General features: G+C 36.4%; 1 protein-coding gene across 6 annotated transcripts in view; it reads right to left on the bottom strand.

The window, feature by feature from the left end:
- MPDZ (multiple PDZ domain crumbs cell polarity complex component) overlaps positions 1-25,591 on the bottom strand; it is a 175,962-nt gene that overhangs the window by 9,111 nt on the left and 141,260 nt on the right. For 4 of the 6 annotated variants that reach the window (XM_037492286.2, XM_054688743.1, XM_054688742.1 and 1 more), the window contains 13 exons: positions 24,503-24,601; positions 20,919-21,081; positions 18,181-18,377; positions 17,026-17,117; positions 16,723-16,813; positions 14,039-14,119; positions 10,294-10,386; positions 10,134-10,208; positions 8,810-8,963; positions 6,578-6,723; positions 5,830-5,913; positions 5,458-5,651; positions 3,414-3,561 (listed from right to left, as the gene is read on the bottom strand). In XM_037492286.2, the coding sequence (XP_037348183.2) occupies positions 3,414-3,561; positions 5,458-5,651; positions 5,830-5,913; positions 6,578-6,723; positions 8,810-8,963; positions 10,134-10,208; positions 10,294-10,386; positions 14,039-14,119; positions 16,723-16,813; positions 17,026-17,117; positions 18,181-18,377; positions 20,919-21,081; positions 24,503-24,601 (1,617 nt within the window). The remainder of the gene's footprint in view (positions 1-3,413; positions 3,562-5,457; positions 5,652-5,829; positions 5,914-6,577; positions 6,724-8,809; positions 8,964-10,133; positions 10,209-10,293; positions 10,387-14,038; positions 14,120-16,722; positions 16,814-17,025; positions 17,118-18,180; positions 18,378-20,918; positions 21,082-24,502; positions 24,602-25,591) is intronic. The other 2 variants (XM_054688744.1, XM_054688745.1) reach the window with 1 other exon arrangement.

Genomic DNA, 25,591 nt, shown 5'->3' with positions numbered 1-25,591 from the left:
TTTGGAAATAAAATGAAACAGGAAAAATAGGACTATATGTCTCCAATAATTACATCCCAATTACTGTTAACAAAATTATAAGATTTTATATTACATAGTTATATCTACAATATAGATATAATTTGTGTTCTGTAATCTCCCTGATTTTATTTTTCACGTTAACAGTTACCATAAATATCGTTTTAAACAGACACATGTATACCATATGCTTTGCTTTGTTTAGTGAAATTTATACAGTTTTTGTCAATTGTGTTGCATCCATTTTTCCTATCATAAAGAGCACAACCAAGAACCTGAGCACATGACATTTTTGTGAATTGAGGATTATTTATGTGAGCTTTTTAAATGAAGAATTATGAACTCAAAACAACAACAATAAGCAGCAATAGCTACATAGCAAAATTATGCTAAGGCTCTCATCATATACTGTCAGAATGATTTTTTAAACAGTGGTTTAGTTTTAAAATTAATTTTACTGCTTTATGGAGTTAACAATTATTTTTAATTTATCTCAAAATGGAGGATATTCCTCACTAAAAATATTTACCTTATTGTTAATAATTGATGAATCTGTAAGAAATGATACATTTAAGTGTACTTTATTAATAACTAAATTTAAACACATATGCATCTACCAGATTCCACCAAAAAACACAGCAGTAAATAGTCATAGGATCAGGGGCCTCCCAGGTGGCGCAAGGGGTTAAGATGCAGCACTATGATGCAATCCGTAACCACTGCAGCACGAGTTCAATCCCCAGGCAGGGAGGTGGCACACATGGCACAGCAGACCTCTCCTGTCTTGCCCACTGCTCCCCTCAGCAGTGTATTTCAGTAGATCTGCCTGTCCTGCTCCCCACTCTGTCTCTGGTGAATCCTCTCACCCTCTCCATCTCTGGCCTAGACTCTAGCTCTTGTATGCATAAATAAAAAAATCTTAAAAAAAAACAATCATAGGATCACCTGAAAATCCCTCCGTGAGTCCAGTCACTGAAGGAAGCTCCTACAAGCACCTGAGACCTTTGACAGTTCTAACGCTGCTGGTCACTGTCATGAAGGCTCATGTCATTTGACACACAACACATGTCAGGATACCAACCAATCGGATCTTTTTCTCATCAATGTTTAACTATTTATCTTCAGGTCATAAGAACACACTCCTCGCTAAGGAAAACGAGGTAAGCATTGCATTTTGTAGGAACCTAAGTCCCCTCTAGAAACTGGAATATTCTCTGACAGAAAATAAACCTAAAGTTCCTGGAGCTGAATTTTTAAATGACTACTCTGTATTTTACAATTTATTTTAAAAGTGATGCAGGCTCTGCTTTTTAAATCAGTAAATGATTCTTCATGGAGGAAATATATTTCATAATATAAAATGAACTAAAACCTGGTAATTATTGATATAATTTCCAGTGAAGGTACTACCAGGTAAATCTGCATTAAATCACCTTCACTTCATAAGGATGACCCATTCACTTTCATTTTTTTCAAAAGAATTATTTATTTATTTATTTAAGATTTATTTATTTATACAAGCACTGGGTATAGTCAGAAGCGCGGGAGGGTAAGAGAAATCACCAGAGCCAGAGTGGGGAACAGAACAGGCATACTGAAGAAACACATTTCTGAGGGGAGCAGCGGGCAGCATGAGAGGTCTGCGTGCCATGTGGGACCCTTGCCGGCGGCCGGGAATCGAACTAGCGCTGCAGAGGCTGTGGGCAGCTTCACAGCCCAGTGCTCAACAGCTGTGCCACCAGGGGAGGCCCATAAGATTTATTTATTTATGCATACACGAGTTGATTTGTAGGCGAGAAGTGCAGGGGATGAGAGGACACCAAAGACAGAGTGGGGAGCAGAACAGGAGGATCTACTGAAATACACTGCTGTGGGGAGCAGGAGCAGCAGGCAAGACAGGAGAGGTCTGCTTGACCATGTGCCCTAGCTGGGGATCAAACTCATGTTGCTGTGACTGGAAACAACTTGACAGCGGTGAGACTTAATCCCTTGTGCCATCAGGGAGGTGCATTCACTTTGATTTTTAAGTCAAATTTTACATAGTTCAGTTGTTTAACTTGAGGAACGTGAGGTAACACTGGCTTAATCATTGTGCTTTAGAGTAAGAATAAGATTTGAACCAAATATTTTCTTCTTTGGCTCAAGACAGTTAAATCTCTTCCACATTCTTCATGTCTGGAAAAACACAGACATCCAATCTAGTGTGCCTAGAAAGGGGCTAAGAGGCTGGAACAGCAGAATCCAGAAAGTATAATCTCCACAGGTACCCTGAGTGTTCCTCTGTCACCTCCTGAATTTCTGCCAAATCACTTTTCAAAGCCCAAAGATGAGAATCTTCACTTATGCCACATGTCATAAGGATAAGTTCAAATATAAATACGAAGTTAATATTTTTTTGTTTCTCATTTGCTGTCTGAGTATGTCCTTTCCTTTACAAAAACATCCATATACTACTCACCTTAAAGAGGAAAGATTTATAAATAAAATCTTTATAATATTTAGATTTATAAATCTTTTTATTTATAAATCTTTCCTCTTTAAGGTGAGCAACCAAAAAAAAAAAAAAAAAAAGAAACCAGAAAGAAAAAGAAAAATACCGTATGGTTTCACTGACAGGAGGAATTTATAGGAACCAAATAAGGGATCAGGAAAAAAAAGTAACTATAATGAAGTAAAAATCAAAATCAACAGGCAACCACAGACCAGAGACATTCTCTAGGTGGGGTGACGGAGAGGGACCAAAACAAGGTTGGGAAGAGCACAAGGGACTATGGTGATGGTGCACGGGTGAATTGGTGGTGGGAATGTCATGGGAAATCATATACTGTAGAAAAATGAAGGACGATGTAATAAACATGCATATAGAAAATAAAGTGAATCAGGAAAAAAAAGATGACAGATTTATTAAGATCATATAGTGAATAAACACTATATGTTTATTCTTTAGCAATTTGTCACTTAAATATGGCATCTGGCTTCTAAGTATGTCTTTAAAAAAATACTTAACGAGTTTATTTATTTTTGTGTAGAAGAGCTGGGGTGTAGGCCAGGTGTGTGTGTGTGTGGGGGGGAGGGAGTGTTGAGAAGAGACAGAGTGGGGAGCAGAACAGAGTGGGGAGAAGAGACAGAGTGGGGAGCAGAACAGGCCCATCTACTGAAATACACTGCTGAGGGGAGAAGCAGGCAGGACAGGAGAGGTCTTGGGGGTCACCTCCTTGGCTGGGGATTGGACTAAGAATGTAGCAGTGATAGTGCTAAGACTTAACCCCTAGGCCACCAGAGAGGCTCTTGAGATGACATTTTAAATAAAAGAACTCAGTACCTGTTTGACTTTGGTAACTCAATTTACATTCTCTTTCTTCTTTATTATTCTACAAAATATTGTAGACTTTTACCTTTAGCAAAGCAGCAACAGTTTCCTGAGTTGCATTACGGACATCTTCTCCATTCACCATTAATATCTGGTCTCCCTGCATCAGTCTTCCATCAGCATCTGCAATTCCTCCTTTGACAATGTCGGACACAAATACTCCAGTGTCATTTCTACAAACATAATTTTGTATTTCAAAATTTTTCTCAAATGTCATGAAATACTTCATACAAAGGTAAATTTTTTAACTGAAAAACTTACTTCTATTTTCATGGCTTTAAAAAATGTTAACATTTTCTGCATTACTGGAAATTCTAATACATTACTGGAATTAGTTATTGTGATAAATAGTTCATATAGTGTTTCAGAGACTAAACAGCTATTCATAAGCATATTTCATCTTCAATAGGTATATATTGAGTAAAAATGGCTATTATTTTCATTTTATGGGTCATATAGCTATTAAATGGCAAAATCTGAACTTAACAGTCAGTTCATGGGTGTTTAATCTACTGTTCTTTTCTATGCCATAATGAAACCTGGAACCAATATTTACCAGTAGTTACATAAAAACTTTGCAATTAACATAAACATTATTAACATTAAAAATAATGAATGTGTATTTCACACTAAACCAAATATTATCTAGAACTTAAAAAAAGTACCATTCTTGTAATCTTTTATTTTGTAGTCATTACAAAGTTAACTTTCATATAAGATATATTTATTCAAAATGAGCAAATAGGAATCTCATTTTAATCCTCCTTTCGTTGATGAAACTGTGAACAAACCAAGAATTTCTTGTTGGAATAGAAAGATAACTGTAAGTGGAAATGTTTACTGAAAGTTTAATTATATCTCTTGAGCTTACCAAGGCCATGAGTTCAAATGAGGCATTTTTACCTTTTGATCCCTGCTTTCCCATTTTCAGAATAATGGTGCTGAATTTACTATTATATATTTTTATTAATATTATTTATATGCAAATACTTAAAGTAGGTACTAAATCCACATATGTCCACCAGTTTGCCACCCCACTCTATTATTTAACTTTCAATTCCCATTTAAAAGGATGTTATTGTTCACGCTGATCCTTTTCTTCCTTTTACTGGACCTCAAATTATCATTTAATTACTTTTTACCTCAGTTCAGTCACCTCTTTTTACTTCCCTTAAACAGAGTCACATGGCCCTGATAGGGGCTAGGGAAGGGGAGGAGATCTGGTAAGACACTAAGCTAGTGTAGCAGGAAATCTGCACACACATACTGTTTATAGCCTGTCTACTCAGAGTTAATTTTCCAGCCCGAGAACACATCTGGAGGAGTGCAAGAAGCCAGTGCTATCTGATGACCAGCCTCAGCACAGTGGGACTAGACTGAGACCAGGTCTCCAGAAGAGTGATAAGGAACTCCAGGGGCTGGACATCACAATCTCCTGGCAGTGATGAAGGCCAGCTTACTGCTCAACTGTCTTTGTTCAACTTACAATAAAAATGAAGCTGGAAATGAAATGTTAAGGTGGTTTTTTCAGCGTGCTCACCCCCCCATCTTTCAAATTGTCGGCTATCTGTTTAAGGTTCACTTTAAAGATTCAATTCCTGTCTCTACTTCATTGGCATTCAGTGGTGACAGATGGTCTGAGCGCCAGTCTTCCGGGTACAGTCCCTTTTTCTCCTTTGCTTCCACGACTCGTCACAATTCATCTCTGTCACTCAGCAATAGATTATTTGTTGCAAGGATATATTTAATTCTTGTTTACCAAACTGAGATTTTTTTTTTTAAGTCAGGAACCATACCTTACTTGACTCTGTTTCCCCAAACCTAATATATTTCCTTGTACAAAGCAGTTACTAAAAAAATATCCAATGACTTTTTGTCCAGTACTTTCAAAATCCCCTAACATAAGGTTTGAAATTCAAGTTTGACATTACATTACTGAGTGGGCTGACGATAACTACCTATAGAATACTAACAGGAAATGATGATTCCATTACTACTAGTATTCTTCAAAAGAATTTGAAGTCAGTTATTTTCAAAAGGCCACTGGTTTTGTCCTCTTCAAGTCATACCTTTTGCCAACAATACTTAATCCCAGACCTTTTCCTGGCTTCTTCTGCAGCTCAATGGTGAGGGTGTCATAAACGTCCTCCTCTTTATATGGAGCCTCATCTCTGTAGAGAGTGAGACGCACTCTTTGTGGTGTTTGTCTCAGGACATTTATTGCTTCATCATGGGTGGCCTTTCTCAAGTCAATTCCATTCACCTGCATAGAAACGGGAAGTGACTATGGCATATATGATGAATTAAGAAAGAGAAGGAGGGACAGAAAGGATAGAAAGGGGAGAGAAGGAGAAAGAAAGAAATAGGAAAACAAAGTCCATTTTCCACAAAGCAACATTTTCTTTGTTAATTGTAAAGGCCAAACACATAGCATCCCATACCTCTAAAATTTGATCTCCAGCCCAGAGTCTTCCATCTTTACATGCTGCTCCTTCTTCATAAACTTCATGGATAATAATTGCACCCTAAGGACCCAAATGAACACTCATCCTTTATCCATTCTCCCAAAGAATGGTGAGTAGAAATGGAGTTAGAACACAATGTACTTCTATAGATATCGATAGACTTACAGACTTACGGCTGTATATCAAAATTCAAAGAAAATTACTAAAGATTCAAAGAAGCTTATATTTCTAATGATAGTAATTTAAAGAAAAATTTAAAATAATGTAAAGAATATAAACTATACATCTGTAAAGACATATATATGTAATAGATATAAAACACCTCTCCTATCTGCAAATGAAGTGATTAGATTTGAAAAGTTACTTTTGGTATTTAGAAAATTTTACAAACAAATTATTCATTTTTTCAAACTTATCTCAATAATCCAACTATATATGGACAGTACAAAAGGAAACTAAACTATGCCAAGGACTGGGGAACTGCCAGACCTATTATGAACCTAAAGGTCACAATCACAGGTGTAAAATAATCCTATTGAGTCAGATTAAAGTACTCAAGATAAACATCCTAGTGCACAGCTGAATATGTGATCAATTAAAATAACAATGTATGAGGCATTTTGGTAAGCCCTTATATTTCATTTAATAAAACTGAAAACAATCTTCCCAGTGACAAACTCTTAGGCTGGCTGAGGGGCCTGCCTGTGTGTCTGAAGCCTCTCACCAGCAGAGTGTCAGACCCTCCAACGATGCTCAGGCCCAGTCCTGTTCGCCCTTTGGAAATCTCAATTGTTGTTTCGCAGCCTGGGATAATGGGGCAGGTTGCAGGATCAGAAGCAAAGATTGCTGGTGTTGATGATCTGCTAGTACCTAAAATTTAAAAAAATAAAGCAAATAAAAATTGATTAGATGGCCTTATCTATCAAACTCACCAACATCTTTGCCTTAGGGAGGACAGAGTAGGAAAACAAACCAAGATTGGTAATAAGAAGATTTCAATAATCTTTTATCTATGTTAAAAAAAATCAAACAAATATGATTATATCATCGTTGGTAATTTAAGGTGGTGGGTGGGCACAAAAATACCTGCTTAATTATTTTATTATATTGTAGTTTTTAGATTTATAGCAATAATATATATGAAGGATTGAAAACAGAATTGACTTGAACCTCTAGTTTCGCTTTGATAATGTACATTTCATTGGAGTCAAACAAACTTGTTTTAAAATTATGACTTATAGGGCCTCCCCGGTGGCACAGAGGTTGAGTGCTGGGTTGTGAAGCTGCCCGCAGCCTCTGCAGCGCCAGTTCGATCCCTGGCTGCCGGGTGAGGGTCCCACATGGTGTGCAGACCTCTCCTGCCAACCGCTGCTCCCCTCAGCAGTGTACTTTGTCAGTCTGCCTGTTCTGCTCTCCACTCTGGTGAATTCTCTCACCCTCCCACGCTTCTGACTATACCCAGTGCTTGTATAAATACATAAATAAATCTTTAAAAAAAATTATGACTTATAAACCTCAGAAATGACATGTGTGGCAGGGCCCAAAAACATTCAGTGAGACCTTAAAACATAAAGCACACAGTAGTTCTGGCCATAGTGCTTGCCTTTTAGAGCTTTTACTGTTTCTGTTTTTTCTCCCTTTTCTTCTTATTCTAGAGCAAATCTTATATAATTAAATCTGAGCATATATGCAACTGGATTTAATGTATGATCTTATAAAACATGAAGTTAAGATCTATATGCAGTTTGTCTCCTTGTATCTCTCTTGATGTTTCATAAATTCAGATACTAAATCCAGGTACATGCATGCTCAGAGCTGAATTGATAAGGAAATGAACAAACAAGGAGAATGTAACTTCACACCTTGTTTTATGATAATCTTATATCATATGTTTTATGATGTACCAACGAGCATACAACAAACAGCATATTTTGAGAAAACTAGGACACTTGGTAGAGTAGCTTATGCTTTAGACAAGATGCTCTCTTTTTAGGAAAGAATCTGAGACAGACTATTTTCTTCCTCCTGAAATGGTAAGAACAGGTGTAAGATATTTTCTTTTATGTTATGTTTTCATTCAGCATTTCATATTTTTTAGACAACACTATTTAGGGATCAACATAAAATTGAAAATTGAGAAAATTTCCATAAATTTTTAACACTTTGGTGAATTACTCAGTCTTTCTAAATGAAGAATTATGTTCATCAGATATGTATTACTTTAAGACTTTTTTCCCCCGACTATATTACAAGTGTTTTAAACAGCTTTTTAAAAAAACTGAATGTTTCACTTTAGAACCGAAACATTCTTTTCCCCAACTACACAATAGGACAATGTGTTCAAATGTTTTTTTTTTTTTGATACTTCAAAACTTGAAATTGTTTTATTAAAGAGTACTGTAGTTTTTCCTCAAAAAGTAACTCAAAGGAATAATTTGTCTCAATATACTACAATGGAATCCATATCAATCTACTTGACTGGATCCACTACATGTACCGTGGCACTGACTAACCTTCTTCTTTCTTCCAGGGTCAGGCATAGCTGATCCCACCGGTGAAGTGGGAACACTATGACTTAGAGAAGTTAAATCAATTGCTCAATATAAAAAAAGGAAAGCATCAATTCTAATTCACAGTCAGAAACCTTATTAAATCACAGGTCCCCTTAGGAGAAGGTCATAGGAGAGCAGAGTATTGCTCTCTTGCTTTAGAACGAGACTAAGAGTGGTAGATGGCTATTTAAGATGGCCAATTATTGTACCACACATCATCACATGCCTAATAGGCCAGCACTCTCTCTTAAGGAGTCTCTCTTTTTATACCACCTCTCACCAAGGCCTCCTTGTTGCGGCCTTTCAAACACTAACTACAGGCAGGCAGTTGGCTCCCAATTAGGGACATGCTGCTGAGTTCAAGTGTGTCAAACACGCGGGCCTCAGGTGACACTAGCCCTTACTTCGGATGGGCTCTGGTTCCTGGGAGCCAGATGGAAGGGCTGTTGCAGATTGGGAGCTGTTCTTTCTTTCTCCAGTGGCTGAAGCAGAATCTGGATTCTCAGCATGAACAGTAAGTTTCACTGATGTCTTTGCTGTTTTCAAAAGGCTAATAAACTGGTAGGGTATTGGTGTGGAGGGCAAACAAAATATAAAAGCAAATTAGTAGCTGTAAACAAAGAAGTCACTATTATAATTGGAGTCCAATTCTATCTATGCTTGAGAAATGAGTTATAGGAAAATTATTTCCTTGTCAGGACTTAAGGGAGCAAGAAAGAATGATTCTAATTTCTTTCTAGTTTCTCAACTTAGCTGATACACATTAATGCCACAGTCATTTTCTACTGTAAGTTTAGTTCTCACCATATTCTACCTTACTTAAGTACAGGGTTTTTAACCTTTTTACATTTCTCATCTACCTCTCTGCTCTCTACAACCTTAGAAGACATAAGCGATATTGTTCCCACTTCCTGATTCTACAGTGAATCTGAAGCAACTTACATGAACGTTATGAATGGAAAAGAAACACATACATCAAAATCAGAATAAGAAAAACTGCAACAGAAGAATCAATCAAATGGAAAGTTAAGACACAGATACTCTGGATTAAATGATCCAATTTATGCTAGTATTTACGCTGAATTTAAGCTGAATATAAAAAAAAAAATAGCTTTAAGTTTTTTGCTGGCCAAAGTATAGATGGAAACATTTGCACACCAAGTCTCAAGAGTAACAGTTTTTTATTCTGCCATTTTTATGTGAAAGGTCTCAAGGGAGATTCCTCATAAGTACTATAATCACTTTAAAGGAGGAGCAAACTCAGGTTTGAAGAACTGTTTAACCCAATAAAAGTGATAGATTTAATGAGTGAGTCTTAAAAACATGTTTATAAAGCAATATACACAGTAGATACTTAATGGAACAAATATGCATTAAAAATATTCTGTTGGTATTAAAACTAAGTTATCCTTTGTTTAAATGCTTCAAGGTTTCCTAAGGGCAAACCAAAATGGTAATTATCCACAATGCCTCCTCAAACTGACTTTACCAGTCAATAAAAACTTTCTTAACATCACCATGAGTGGAAAACAGAAACTGAAGAACTGCATAATCTCTTCCTTAAGAATATCTGTCTAACAGAACTCTAAAATACTATGATCCACCAAACACATATATTCTCTCTCTCTCTTTCTCTCTCTCTCACACACACACAAACACACACACACACACAGTAGCCATGCACAAGGATGGGTTCACATCAGTATTTGCTTTCTTTTGGAAAAGTACCTTTTCAACAGGATGACCAACAACAACTTCATCATCTATAGCCAAGATCTGATCTCCAACTTTGAGTCGTCCATCCTAAATTAAAATATGTCCAATTTTGAGTGATTTTCCAGAAATAATTCTCTACCAGTTTATGACAGAGGGAAAAGCAAAGACTCACCCTGGCTGCTACCCCATGCTCTGTTAGACTCTTTATGATGACTCCATGGAGAGTATCTTCTTCACTGATAGCAATGCCCAAACCCCCTTGATCCTAGAGAAGTAAAAATGACAATACTCAGAAGATTCAAAACAGATTAATTTTATGCAAAAGAAAAGACATAAGGACATAACTACTGAATGCTATCTTATACCCAAGTAGTAGCAAAGCAATGAAAACTTGCATAATCCCTTCAATGGTGAAAGACTATTGGTGCTTTAGTGGAGGGAGTAGTGTGATAACATGTATTTGTAGAGGTGTGAGAACTATACCCCTAAAACACACATTGTGATATATATCAAGTACCTCAACAAACATAACTGTTTAAAAATAGAAATTTATTTTCTTAAGCAAATTATAAATTTTCTAATGGGAAAATCCATCCATTTCTCCCATAAAATGACTATTCAAGTGTTTGCACTTGAATATTTCACATCCATATGTATAATCTCTAGTACCTTTGTGTTATATATATGTGTGTGTATATATATATATATATATATATATATATGTGTGTGTGTGTGTGTGTGTATATGTATAATATGTCAACAGTCACCTATCATGTGTAACTGACAAAATAACCAGAGAACAAAAGTGCACTTGATAACTTAATCAACATACAACATTTTCTCATTAGTTTTGTATCACTGGCTAACTACTAAGTTATTTAAAGCCAAAGTATCTTCCTCCCCATTCCCTTTCTTACTGATGGCTTAGAAAAAACTACCAAACTGGATTCCTTCATCCCTTTCTGCCACCCTCTTTTTTAAGCAGAGAGATTACAGGTATTCTGACCTTAGAGATACTCTGTCCTTTCTGGTGGTTAGTATGCATATTTGTTTCTCCAGAGAGTTGTGTTGTGATCTGCAGCAGAGTGAAAATGTTCTGGACTTTGACCTCAAAATCCTACACTGAAAACCTGCCCAACCTACAGAGTTACACCGCCTTTGTTTATATTTTCCATATTTTCTTGTATCAAAACCAAATGCTCAATAATAGACTTTTATCTTTCTTTAATAGTTACTTTAATAAAATTAAAATAGAATTTTAAATATTTTCATTATGGCTTGTCATTATTATTTCCATTCATGGAAATGTAAAGTAAAAGAAAGAGAATCTTGTCATGTTCTCTCTGCAATGTACACAGGGGAGCGAGGTTTCCCATTAGACATTTAAGATCAAGGCAACGCTGCACCACCATTTTAAAGATGATCAACTCTGGCTTTTCTGAGGCAGATTAATAATGCCTGATGGCATTCTGACTATCACTGAGTGTCTCTTTACTGCCACTCTTTCCAGGATATCAGTTATGTGCATAAGACAGAGAAAACTATCACCTTTGGCTGAGCTGGGTTCTAATTCACTTTCTAACCAGCTGCAGAAAACTTTCATCATAAAAATATGAAATAATAAAATTTTCCCAACAGCAAAGTTGCTGCTAGGATCAAGTATAATTAAGAAAGGGTTTGAAAGCTTCATATGGTATACAAAAGTGCTACTAAACATATAATCTTTCTACTTACAATTCTATAGGATATAACCCAATATACTTCAGATACTCTAACCTTGCCAGAATTTCAAAGCCCCAAAACCTAATCTAGCGGTAAAAGAATAAGGCTTAATGAATGAAAAGCTCAACATGCTACCAAACTGACCAAATCCTTATCCTTTTGCCCAATGGAAATTATGTATCATCCATTTGGAATTTTCCACACCAAAAGACTTCTTTGTTGCCACAAAGAAGTACTTCTTTATGTAATACTCTACATCTACAATGAACTATCTAAACACAACCTCTGAATGCAGGGCAAAGAACTTGATTTTATCTGTCTGAAAATGGAACTCCTTGAAAGAGCCTGAGGCAGGATTAGGACGATGTAAAAATCTACCTTAATTAAGGTAGACTAATTTAAAGAGAAAGCATCAGCAAAAACTAGTACCACAAAGTCAGACATCTCGTTACCAGCTAATTCTTTCCTAATAGTGTAACAATAATAACAAGCAACACTTACAAATGTATGGCAGTTAATAGATGCTATAGACATTTAATTCTCATAATAAATATTTAATTCTCACTACTCTATGAAGTAAGTGCTATTACAACCTCCATTTGGTAGAAGGAAAATTGTGGGCAGATTGAGAAATTTACCAAGACTTACAGCCAGCCATCTGTAAGTGGCAAATTTAGGGCTCTAATCCAGGTGGTCTGGCTTTAAACCTGTTATCTCAAGCACTAGAGCCCTGCTCCCCACTCATATGTTTAACAAGTTCATGCTACCAGTATTTTCTGTGCACTTATTAAATCCTAAGCTGTACTATACTCTATGTAAATAAATTAGATCAATGTCATGAAAAGACACATGTAGAAAACATTACCTTATTTAGGACTTTTCGAAAGATAAGCATAAACAGATTGAAAAAAATCATTCATAATAATGAATTCAGTATATATGTAAATGTTTCTAATTAACAGATTATAGGGAAATGATTGAACTGTTAATCACTACAAACTCTACTTTCAAAATTTGGAGAAAAAAAGAAACGATTCTGCTATCAGCAGAGCTTATATGGAAAGAGCGTGAGTGATTCTTGAATGCAAATGCATGGACTTCAGGACAAAAAAAGTCAAAAGGCTTTAATGATGTTTGTTCTTTTACTTCTACAATACAAAATGCCCATAATGGCATCTCTTAAGCATATATACCATAACCAGAGGAATTCATTTTTGTGCAGGGTTATGTACTATAAGAAATAAACCACAGCAAGAAAGTCACAGTATTTTTCCCCCTTACATACTTAAGAAAGTCTGAACATGTCAGGCATTTTGCCAATCACTTTATAAACATTTATTCAATCTCTACGTTTACCCACTTCTAAGGTAATCCTATGACTCCAATTTACATGTGAGAAAACAAAGACAAAAGAAGGTCATACAATATATAAAATATATACTTGATGGAGCAAGGATTCACTCCAGACAGACCGACTCTGGAGTTCACACAGCCTCACAGCTGGAAAGCTGCATATGGATCACTCCTCTTCTGTCTTGCAGTATTTCATGCAATTATCCCCTTATACTACACCACACCTCCTCCTTTCTTCTTTTCCTCCCTAAGCACATCACTATTCTTTTCGCTTATATTCTTATCCATTCTACTGTTCTCCTGCATTCTAGCATGAGCCTGCAGCACCAGAAAGCATTATAGATTTCTATATAGCAAACTACCTAAAGAGGTCATTTGGAAACTGAAGCTCAGCTATTTTATTTAAAAAGGCACTGATTTCTATTAGTGGAACTTCTGGTTACTTGAGCTTTCAGTTTTATGAAAGACAGAGACTACAGCCTACTTCTTTATTCTTCCATTTCTTCCATATCAGGTTCTTGGTTAATAAATCAGAGGAGAGATTGCTGCATTTCATACAAAAAAAAAAGCTGGGTGCCTAAAGATAATAAATATTAGTTAGATAGTTAGCACAGTGCTTCCCAAGCTTTAGTGCACATTGCAATCATTAAGAAAGCCTATCAAAATATAAACATCACTTCCAGAGTTTCTTAATCAGTGGATATGGACAGATCATTTCCGACAAGATTCAAGGAGATGCTGGATGCTGCTAGTCTGGGGGAACCCATGTGTGGGAACCAGTGAATTATAACACTGATGTGAAAGTACTCACATCGTTTCATTTTTATTCAAAGCTGACTTACTTTGGGAAGCTCCAGATGTTGCACATTCTTAAACAAACTGAGGTCCACAGGTGCATCAGAAGTAGGGATATTTGGTTCAGCCTAATAAATGGAAGGAAATAGCAAAATAAACAACTTACTGTTATGTATTTTTGTTTAAGAAAGGGTAATCAAAATTATTTCACATATTGGATAATACTATATTATTGCTATTTTAACATTTTATGCCATTTATGAACATTATATTCACATTCACTATTGTTTTAGAACACAGAGACACAAAATGGTTCTCATGACCAAGCAGATTTACCCTATAATGAAATCTACTAGCAACCCTGTCCCACATATGTTAAAGTTAGTATGTTAAAGTAAACTTAGGAGCTACTAAATATTTTACCTGGAAATTACTAACAAATTCCATTTTCTTAATGGGAATACTTAGTACAATTCAAATTTAAAAAATTTTCTCCTTTATAATCTAGAAATCTTGAATAAACCACTCGACTTAGTAGAGGATTCTGAAAAGTTAAAATGAGACAATGGTTTGTAAATCTACCCATGTATGGATAAACCTAATGTTTATGTATTCATTTGTGGAAGGGCATTTCTATTCATTCACCATTTCCCACTAATAATCCTGTCTCCTATAATTATAAGCTTTTCACTCTCTACTATTTTCTTTTATTCACCTTAAATACACACTCATGCTTTTCCAAACCAAAATGAAACTTCTACAAAAAGATCTCATAATTTTTGAAGACTTTCTAGACACTATTTTCTCTTTCTTAATGTCTTGTCTGTCATTTGCTTCTGTTAAACTTCTAATTGCCAAATCCAATGAACTCTCTTCATTTATTATCCTCTTACTTAGCCTCTCTGCAGCATTTCAGATTGTAAATTTACCCCTCCTGAAAAAGCATACTTCCTCAGTTTCTCTGCAACATACCAGTTTGTTCTTCACCATCACTGTCAATTCTTTGTTGGCTTCCTCCTAATTGTCAGTACTACATAAATCTCACCTGGGCCCTCTGTAAAAGCCCCAGCGCCAATGGCCATCAAATGCCTCATATTCATCTGTAGGACTTCATCTCTAAACTCCAGACCATATGTCCCAACTTATACTTCCACCAGGCTTTCATTCTTAAACTGCCACAAACATGTATTTTCCATTTTTATAAATATCTGTTCCATTTTTCATTTTTCTATTTTGTTAAAAGAAAATCACTCATCAAGGCACCAAGTCAGACACCTGTAAGCCTTGTACAACTTGTCACTTTTATCCACCAGTCTTTTTCTAGTTCAAAGAAGATAACCTGGCATAAGGCAGGCAAGTGTTTATTAGATAAGTAAATTGTAAATCACTCATTTTTCCTCAATCAGTACATTTATTTGGGGGATGAAATGATATCAAATTGAGTCCTAAACACTGGATGGAATCATTTCTTGTTTTGTTTTGCATCAGTTCACACCCTTATCTCTTCCTCTTGAACTACTCCAATCATTTCTTCCTTCCTTTAACCTTTCTCCCCTGCAACCGCTGGCTTTTCTCTGCATTATTTCCAGACCCATGCAGGGGAGGTGCTAGAACAGCTAGAGGCCTTCTCAACTCCTTTGAGGCCCCAAGGAAGTTTTTTAAAAAGGTAATTCACGTTCCTTGAGTTCTCTGCTTCTTCAAAGACAAAATGAGAATCATGTTTCTCAAGATTTTACCATATCTCCTTCCTCAGTGACTTTTCCTCATCAATTCCCTATTCACTGCCTCCCACTATTCATTAATATTCTGCAGTTTTCAGTTCCCTGCATTTGCTTGAGCCTTCATGCTATTCCTCAATTCTGCTTGCTACTTGCAAGGTTTCTGTCCTCTAAATTTTCTACTTCAAACATATATTCATGTGTAACCTCCTCTATTAAGTCTTATTCTCACCTTCCTTCAAGAGATAGAAATGACAACTCTTTTTTTTTTTATTTTTTTATAGATGTACTTTCATTTATTTATATAAGAACTGGGGTACAGGCCAGATGTGCAGGAGGGTGAGAGGATTCACCAGAGACAGAGTAGGGAGCAGAACGGGCAGAGTGACTAAAATACACTGCTGAGGGGAGTGACTGAAATACAGGGCTGGGAGGGATCGAACCAATGTACAGAGGAGGCCCAGAAATGACAACTTCTTTTCTACCTTCATTATTCCCTATGAAGAATCTACTAGTTGTCTAATGTAAGTGGTGTGCTTATTTTTTTTTTTAAGATTTATTTATTTATTTATTTATTTATTTATTTATTTATTTATTTATTTATTTATGCAAGCACTGGGTACAGTCAGAAGTGCGGGAGGGTGAGAGGATTCACCAGAGCCAGAGGGGAGAGCAGAGCAGGCAGAATGATGAAGTACACTGCTGAGGGAAGCAGAGGGCAGCAGGAGAGGTTTGCACGCCATGTGGGACCCTCGCCCAGTAGCCGGGAATCGAACCGGTGCTGCAGAGGTTGAGGGCAGCTTCACAACCCAGCACTCAACTGCTGCGCCACCGGGGAGGCCCTGGTGTGCTTATTTATTGTCTCTTATACTAAGCCCTAAACTAGTTCGGGACCAATTTATTAATCTTTGATATCTCTGCAAAAGTTCCATAATTGCTAACTGAAAAAAAGGAAATGAATTAGTAAGTGGTAAAACCAATCAAATTCTCCCAGAGAGGTGCAAACTATATACCTCTTTATTTTGAAGATTCTCTGAGGTAGAAGGCAAAGGTTCAACTGAATTTCCAGGACATACAGCCATCTGACTCACTGCATCTTTATTTCTAAAAGAAAAGACATAGACATATCATAATTATTCCTATCATTTTAATTCTTTTGTAAATTCAAGAGTCAGAAAGATTATCAGAAAAATTCAATAACCCCAAAGGCCAAGAATTACAACAGTCACACATTTATGTTTTCTTTTCATTTAAAAGAACACAGAATTGAAAAGCCAATAAAAAGTATTAAGTTAAATGACAAAGAAAATGGTCACCTGATAAAAATTATTTTTACTTTAGAAGGGGCACATTTAATGATCGATGAAGCATTCTGATGACTTCTTCCATATAAAATTTGACCATTGATCTGTGAAAAATAAACATTATTCATTGAGCCTGGAATTTTCACTTCTTAAGTTTTTAATCACATCAACTAAAAGTAAAGTTCATTTTTTTTCTCCCTTTCCAGAACATGAACCTGACTTTCATGGTGACTAAAGAAAAACTCAAGTTTAAAGCAACTCTAAAATTGCATGCATATAGTCTTGATGCCCATGAACTGCTGAGGAAGAAGTACCACTTATAGAGAGGAATCTTCTGACAGGAACTGGGCTTCCAGCATACTCTGAACAAAGCAAGGGATCAGTGGAAGCACGTCATGACCTGAAAAGATATCTTGAGAAATACCCTACTGTCATATTTCCCTAGTTAGTCTTAAACTACAAGTCCTGAAAATTGGTCACTGGCAGATTTAAGACTTGGGCACCAAAATGTGCCTAATAAACAAAGAATATAAAGGAAACTGCCATTCATCCAATCATTTAGGCATCACTGAATGAGCACTCCCAGCCAACAGAGAAATTCATTAGGTATGTAGAAGAGTATTAAGACAGAACAAACACATGTGGATCTCAGGCTACAGGAAGCAAGGATAAACAACAGGAGCAACTACAATTCCCAACACTATAAAGGATGGCCTACAAATCTGTTTGGTGGACTGCATGAGTTACTGCTTTTGTTATTTAGCCTTCACCTTGACCCCTTGCTTGCCACCCTCATCACTTATACCATTCAACTTCCAGAATGTCTACTGGGTCAGTATCTTTACTATGGTATGATTGGTCATTTGGCTTTTCAAAAGCTTCTAATAAAAATGCAGCATACAAATGTTTTTGAAATGTGATCTTTATTACTGTCTTGGGGCCAAAATTGTTTCTGGCACTACACAGCCACGACCTTTTAATGGAAGTTAATGGGAACATGGATTCTACTCAGTAGAGATTTGGCTTAGAGTCAAATTGCTGCAATCTATTTTATTAGACAAGTGGTAGTTTTCTCAGACACTATGAGACCCAGACAGATTTTCTGGAAACCGTTGGTTTCATTTCACCAATTCAGCAAAAGAAAATTCAGAATTTTCCAGAACTTACTTCTAGAAGCTCATCTGCAATCTGTAATCGACCATCTTTTCCAGCTGCTCCATTTGGATCAATACCCACTATAAAGACACTCATCCTGGATCGGTCTTTGTTCCCAGCAAGACTTAGGCCCAAGCCGCTCCGACCTTTCTCCAGTTCAATCATATGCAGCTCGCCTGTTAGGGTTCCATAACGCTCTCTGATATTTTCTAAACATAACAACAATTAAATCATTGGTACTGAGGGTTAATTCACAGTCAAATGCTTGATTACAGAAGGTAATTTAGTTTTATATCAAAAGGACACTATTTGTACCAAGATGTAATCCTCGGTAGTTAAGAAAAACTAGACTTACACTGACCATCAGAGCAGTAAGATTGGTTCTCTGAAGTATCAACCTTTGAATAATTTTTTGCATCCAGAGATTGCAGTGTCTGAATAATCAGTTCACTCGACATGATCAGGCCCAAGAGCAATGATTCAAATTAGCAAACTCAGGGCCTCCCCTGGTGGCGCAGCAGTTGAGCACTGGGCTGCGAAGCTGCCAGCAGCCTCTGCAGCGCTGGTTCGATCCCTGGCCACCGGGCAATGGTCCCACATGGCGTGCCGCCCGCTGCTCCCCTCAGCAGTGTACTTTGTCAGCTGCCTGCTCTGCTCTCCCCTCTGGCTCTGGTGAATTCTCTCACCCTCCCACGCTTCTGACTACTCAGTGCTTGTATAAATAAATAAATAAATCTTTTTAAAAAAATAGCAAACTCAAAAAACTTCATTAAATCAGAATGTTACTTTATTGTTTGCAGAGACCAGAACACCAGGATATTTGTCTTCACTGGTCAGTGGAAGCTTTTCTCCCATAGAAATAGTCTCCTTGCATATTACATCACATTGGGCACTTTCTTGATACATATAACCAGAATACAAGAAATGGGTTTCCTTATCTCACTGAGTCATCAGGCCAGGTCATTCAGTGTACCTGGCCCAGCTTTCAGACAAAAGTCTAATTAGATTGGAACTCCCACCCTACATGTTCAAGAGGTAGTGTTTATTCTTTGATCTGAAAATGAAGGCCACATGCAGGTGCTCCAGGTAATAGGTGCAGATATACAACTAGGCAGCAGCCAGAACTACATGACATTTTGGAGACTACCTGCCAGCTGAGGCCAATGAAGGACAGAACCTTGATAGATTAACATCAAATTATTGTTTTGAAGTCATTAAGTTGTGGGGTGGCCTGTTATAAAACAACAGATAACTGAAGCATTCTGTTTCATCTTTTACTCAGAGTACCTGCTATTCTTCTGGGAGACTTCAGTAATAATCACTTAGAAAATGTTACTCTATGATTAATATGCATTTTGCATTGTTCTTAACTATATCAACGTTACATATTGCCACTTCCAGACTCCTTCTAGAGTCTAACAGCACAACTTTTTATTCTGTACTTCCAAAAAGCATAGGTTATAACTTTCTTTTTTTTTTTAATTGATTTATTTATTTATACAAGCACTGAGTACAGTCAGAGGCGCGGGAGGGTGAGAGAATTCATCAGAGCCAGAGCAGAGAGCAGAACAGGCAGAGTGACGAAGTACACTGCTGAGGGGAGCAGTGGGCGGCAGGAGAGGTCTGCGCACCATGTGGGACCCTCGCCCGGTGGCCGGGGATCAAACGGCGCTGCAGAGGCTGCGGGCAGCTTCGCAAGCCAGCGCTCATGAGCCACCGGGGAGGCCCGGTTATAACTTTCTTAAAGGAAATGACTGTATTTTTAAAATGAACCTTTTTTAAAAAAAATTTATTTATTTTTATGCAAGAACTGGGATACAGGCCAGATGCATGGGAGGGTGAGAGGATTCACCAGAGACAGAGCGGGGAACAGAACAGGCAGACTGATGAAATACACTGCTGAGGGGAGCAGCAGGCGAGACAGAAGAGGTTTGCTTCGCCATGCGAGATTCTCACCGGCTGGCCGGGATCGAACCCATGCTGCAGAGGCTGCGGACAGCTTCACAGTGTGGCGCTGAAAAGCCTGCGCCACCCAGGAGGCCCTAAAATGAACTTTTTAAGTGCTAATGCATTTATAACTTTTAGAGAAATTTTTAATATCTCCCTGAAAAGTAACATATTTCCTTAGAAAAAGAGACACCCCCAATGCTCCTGATAGCGACTGCCTTTGAATACTTCCTGTGCATTAGGCATTGTGGATAGCCCTTCAGATATTATTGAAATTAAAGTTAGTAACTTGAGGTAAGAACTGCATTTTAAAAACAGGGATAATCACCAGGCTAAAACTTAGAGACAATTAAATAAATTGCCAAATGCACAAAATTTTCATCTCGACAGTTATGCTAAGTTACCAACCCTAGTACTAAAAATACCAGAAATTCAAGGCATAACAACAACCATGTTTTAACAATGAAGACTCTGAGGCCTACAGAGGGATGATGACTTATTCAAGACCACAAGGAGGCTGATTCAGTACTAGTCTGAGGGATCTCCTGGCCCTCTTTAATTCTTACACAAATAGCAAAGTGGGCTTTAACAGGAATGCACATTTAAAGGAAAGGAAGAACATGATTTCATGCCTGAGGAATGTGTGCTGCATTCAGGCAAAACAAACAGTACTTTTTCCACACAAAATTGCAGCATGTATAACTAAAGCTGAAACATACTTATTCCTCCAGTGCGTAGCCTTGAGAAACCTAAAGCTATTTTAATACCTTTTATTATTGAATCTGTCACAAAAGACAACTTACTCCAGCTATAACCAAACTCATCCTCTTTGTCCACATCTTCTGAGATTTCACTTGCAGATGACTGTGCATGATGACTGCTCATTTCTGCAAATGCTGAAGAAGGGGGAGGAGGCACATTGCACAATGGAGCCTTTCCTGGCTCTGATTCTGACTGACTGGGTGCCTGTGGGAACAAAAAGAATGCAGTGGGTATGTGTAGTCAAAGGGAGAAAAACATAAGGAAAAAAATGAGTATAATGTCAAAAACAGATATTGGCTTTAAAATATCTGACACATAAAGGACATGATATGTGTGTGTGTATACACACACACACATATATACACAGTATGGTACACAGGATGCTAGGATTCAGGTATGTTTAAATATACTAAACAAAACAATATGTATATAGGACATTCCATTAATTGAAATTCATTAAATCAGAATTATTTAATGTGAAGGCCTAAATGGCTTATGGTAAAAAACTATAGAGATTTTCCCTGTGGGAAAAACCTGCATTCAAAATTTTCACACATGTGTAGGGTCTGGGAAAGATTTGGGAGGATCTAGGAAAGTCTTACAAGAAACTAGGAAAAAAATGAACAGAGGAGTGAAATGATCAAAGAAATGCAAAGCTTGTTACTGAGAATAAATATAAACAACTTTTTATTGCTACCTGAATCCTCTCTCCAAATGACTCAATCAAGCCATGAAAATGTGCATTACACATGCAGATTCATCTATGAGGGGAGCTAGTTTGTTAGCACAGAGCACACAGACTCAAACCTATGGGGCTGGTTTTAAGGGACAATATCATTCACTTGTCAAGATAGTTCACAGGTAAGTGAGAAAACATGCAAGAATAACTCATACACACCAAAGTGGGGCAGACTTGCTGTCACTTAAGGATATAGGTTCTATTTCAAACAATGATTTTTGTATCATCAAGTTCTTATATATAGATTAAACAGAATATTAGAGTTTGAGAGATCCTTAAGTCACTGAGTTTGTGTTACTCATTTTGCAGATAATCTGAAGACATGAGAAGTGAACAATTTTATTTGAAATCACACTGTGATAGGTTTCTTTTTGCTTAATTTTTATTCCAATGCACATCCCATTATACCATGTTGTCTCCTCCCAGTTTCCACAGTAAGACAGTATGTAATTCAAGAGTAGAGATAGTCAGCTAAAGTTCCTACCCTGGTGTAAAGCTGTCCCTGACACCTGGAATCTACATTTTCTCTATCATTCTTTTACATATTTTCTACACTGAAATTCCTTGAATAAATCTCATTTTATATACGTATTCATGGAAAATGTAATATTAAAAAAAAACCTTCTTCCAGAACACACTAAATAATAGGCATGCACAGACACTTAAGATTAATTGTTGTCAAGAATAAAAATACCTAATATGGGCCTCCCTGGTGGCGCAAGGGAGTAAGCACCACATTATGACACAATCTGCAGCCTCTGCAGCACGAGTTCTATCCCTGGCCCGCCAGGGAGCAACCCACATGACAAAGCAGACCTCTCCTGACTTGCCCACTGCTCCCCTCAGCAGTGTATTTGTCAGTCTGCCTGTTCTACTCCCCACTCTGTCTCTAGTGAGTCCTCTCACTCTCCCATATCTCTGGCCTGTTCCCAGCTCTTGTATGCATAAATAAATTAAAAAATTTAAAAAAATTAATATACCTAATACAAATTATATCTAATACTAAAATTATTTAACACTGAATGCAAACTTTGATGATTCAGAAATCACTTCAGGATTCTAACCTAACCCCAGGGTTCCTAATAAATATAAATTACTATTTTCTAGCAAAGCACAGAAGAGCTAATTGATAGGATTTATGGGCAATACATTTTCAAGTTTCAGAATCTGCTGTGTTAAACTTTTTGGATTATATACCATTAGCCAGTCAAAAATATAAACAAATGCTATTATCCCACATGCTATGCCATAAAACTCTAAAATTAACCATGTACAAGTGAAAAGGAACCAATAAACTAATTTGATCAAATCACATTTCATTAAACTAAAGTGAGGGGTAATATGTAATTTATAATTTTTTTGGTTATAATAAAAATGTCTTTGAAATAATGAAAATGTTAGAAAGCATGAATAAAGCCCATTTCATTATTTAATAGCACAAAATCTAATTTGAATAACCTATATTTTAATAAATGTATAACACAAATTTCATAGATTTTTTTGAAGAGTAATTTTATTTTACTTTATTTTTTAATATTTCATTTTATATAATTCTTACATCATTTTTCATTTTTGCACAATATATGCATTTTCATTTTGGTGATATTCCCTATACAATTGCACCCCCCCTTATATTGAACCTAGTCCTTCCTTTCCCCGCTCCCCCCCACCATTATAGATCTCACTGCACAACTTTTCTGAGCTGTTATTTTCCTTAAAAATAAAACTCTATTTGTGTTAAAAAAAAAAAAAAACAACATTCATGAGCTAGCTTAGGCATATTTTCGTACTGTAAGTAAGCTAAAATGGTGGCCTAACATAAGTGACTAATGGAGAAACACAAATTTGTACTTACCAAAGGGGCAATTAGTACCCTGAAACTCCTCACTGAGATCATGTACTTAGATTATTGTTGACATTTCTTAAAGTTTATATACAAAAATTTAACTCTTTAACAAAGATTGTTTAGCTTTCATTGGGAAAAATACAAAGTGTGCTTGAAATCACTCCATGCCATGTATGCACACACAACATCCACACATAGCACACTATTACACACCTTCTTGCTAATGAAAATTTCACACTAACACAAACCTTAAATGGTGTGGGGGCAAAAGGGTTAGTTGGAGAACAATGGAAGATAACTCTACTTGAATTCTGTAATTCCTACAGTAACAGAAAACATTCCTTCAGATACAGCATCGTTGATTATCCATATTATAGTAACATGAAATCCAATGAATATCCATAAAATGCTTCCTGAAAGAAGCTATTTTCTTCCTTTTCATGATCAAATTATAGTATATAAGTTCTTCTAAATTTTTATTTGAATTTTGAATATGATTTCATCAGAATAGGAGATTATTTAAGTATAGATTTATAAAGCAATGAATCAGTTACATCAGTCCCTGATTTAGGGACTCACTAGGACACACTTCATGAATATTCAACAGACTCCTACACAAATACAATTATTTGTAGAGTGATTAACTCACAAAATAAATTGAAGGAATTGTATAAGTCTGTGGAGGACTTAAAGCAATACAAGGTTTTAAAGAAATTATGTGTGAAAGCAATTTATACATCTAGCAATAAAAATTAAAGTATCAGAAAATTTACTCACACCAATATACAGGGAAGGCATTGGACTTACGATTTTCCCTTACTCTTCAGAAGAGCCATCTAATTTTAGCTATAAAAATGAATATGCTCTGGCAAGATAATATGTTAAAGAAAGGATTTGCATGCCTATTCCAAACACAGTTCTTGTTTATTTTTTTCCCTGCCCAAATTTAGTAAACGGTGAACTGGGACAAAGGCACAGTAGTAACACAAAACAAAACGGTTTTGCAAAACGCAGTGGCAAGACAATGGGCATTATCCAACCTTGTCAGCGTTGAACTGTAGAGAATCAGCAAATGGGTTAGTGCTGCTGAAGTTGAACTTAGGGTAAAGGTTGTGCGGCAAGGAAGGCAAAGGGGATTTCTAAAAGGAAACATAAGAGGCACTGAGCCTGAAAGAAAAGTATTGAAATCAACTCAGTTTAAAGAACAAAGTACTTAATGATTTAAATAACTATATAAAATTAGAGCCTATCAGATCTAGCAATTGATAACATCTTAAACATTCTGAAACTAAACATTTTCCTCTAGATACCAGTTTTTACACCTGAATCTAAATCTGACGACAAACTACAAAAGAAAAGACCTAAACACTTTATTTTCACTGAATGTCTTGACTACCAGATAGATGAACATATATTTCAACCACTTTATATCTCAATATATGTTCCATGCATATCAGTAAACATGAGTCAAAAGTAAAGCCATAAGTTCGTTATTTACATTTAAAAGTGAACGTTCTTATTTTTATAACACAAGAGTCTATCTGTTCTAAAATGCAAAGTAAGCATTTTTCTGCTAGCTCATTGGTAACATTTATTATTCTTTTAACTTGTTTTCCAGAAGGAAACTATTCATTTTGACTATTGTGGAGGTTGCTTCAGGTAACATTTTTGCTTTTTTCATAACTGTGTATGGTTTATTGAATTATCTCAAAAGTAGATTTTAATTTAAAAAGTGATCCAGCAATTTTTAAAGAAAAGAACCCCTCTACAGTAGTGTTTTCTATTTCTGCCCACTTTCTGTAGAGGGCAGAGATTCATGCTGTTGTTTTTATTTTAATTTTCTATAATTGTTCCCATATTATTGGGGAATTTATGAGGCTTTGCGTAATATCTCAAGTCCTTCCTTAGTATATTTCTCATTGATTTTGTAGCTTATCCTAAGCTAAGACTGCTGGAGTTGAATATACATATTAAAGGCAGGATAGCTGCCACATAAAATTAATCATTTTCTTAGTTAAAAAAGTAATTTCCTTAGCACAATAAATTCTCCCTTTCACACACACTATCTTTTTATTTTATTGACTGCAACTTTTTGGGGAATTGCAGACATTTAAAATTCACGTTGGCTC

This window comes from Talpa occidentalis, unplaced genomic scaffold (genome assembly GCF_014898055.3).
Source record: "Talpa occidentalis isolate TD23 unplaced genomic scaffold, MPIMG_talOcc4v2.1 talOcc4.7, whole genome shotgun sequence".
NCBI lineage: Eukaryota > Metazoa > Chordata > Mammalia > Eulipotyphla > Talpidae > Talpa > Talpa occidentalis.
Note: the sequence above shows the minus strand (reverse complement) of the source record. Positions and strands in the feature narration are given on the sequence as shown.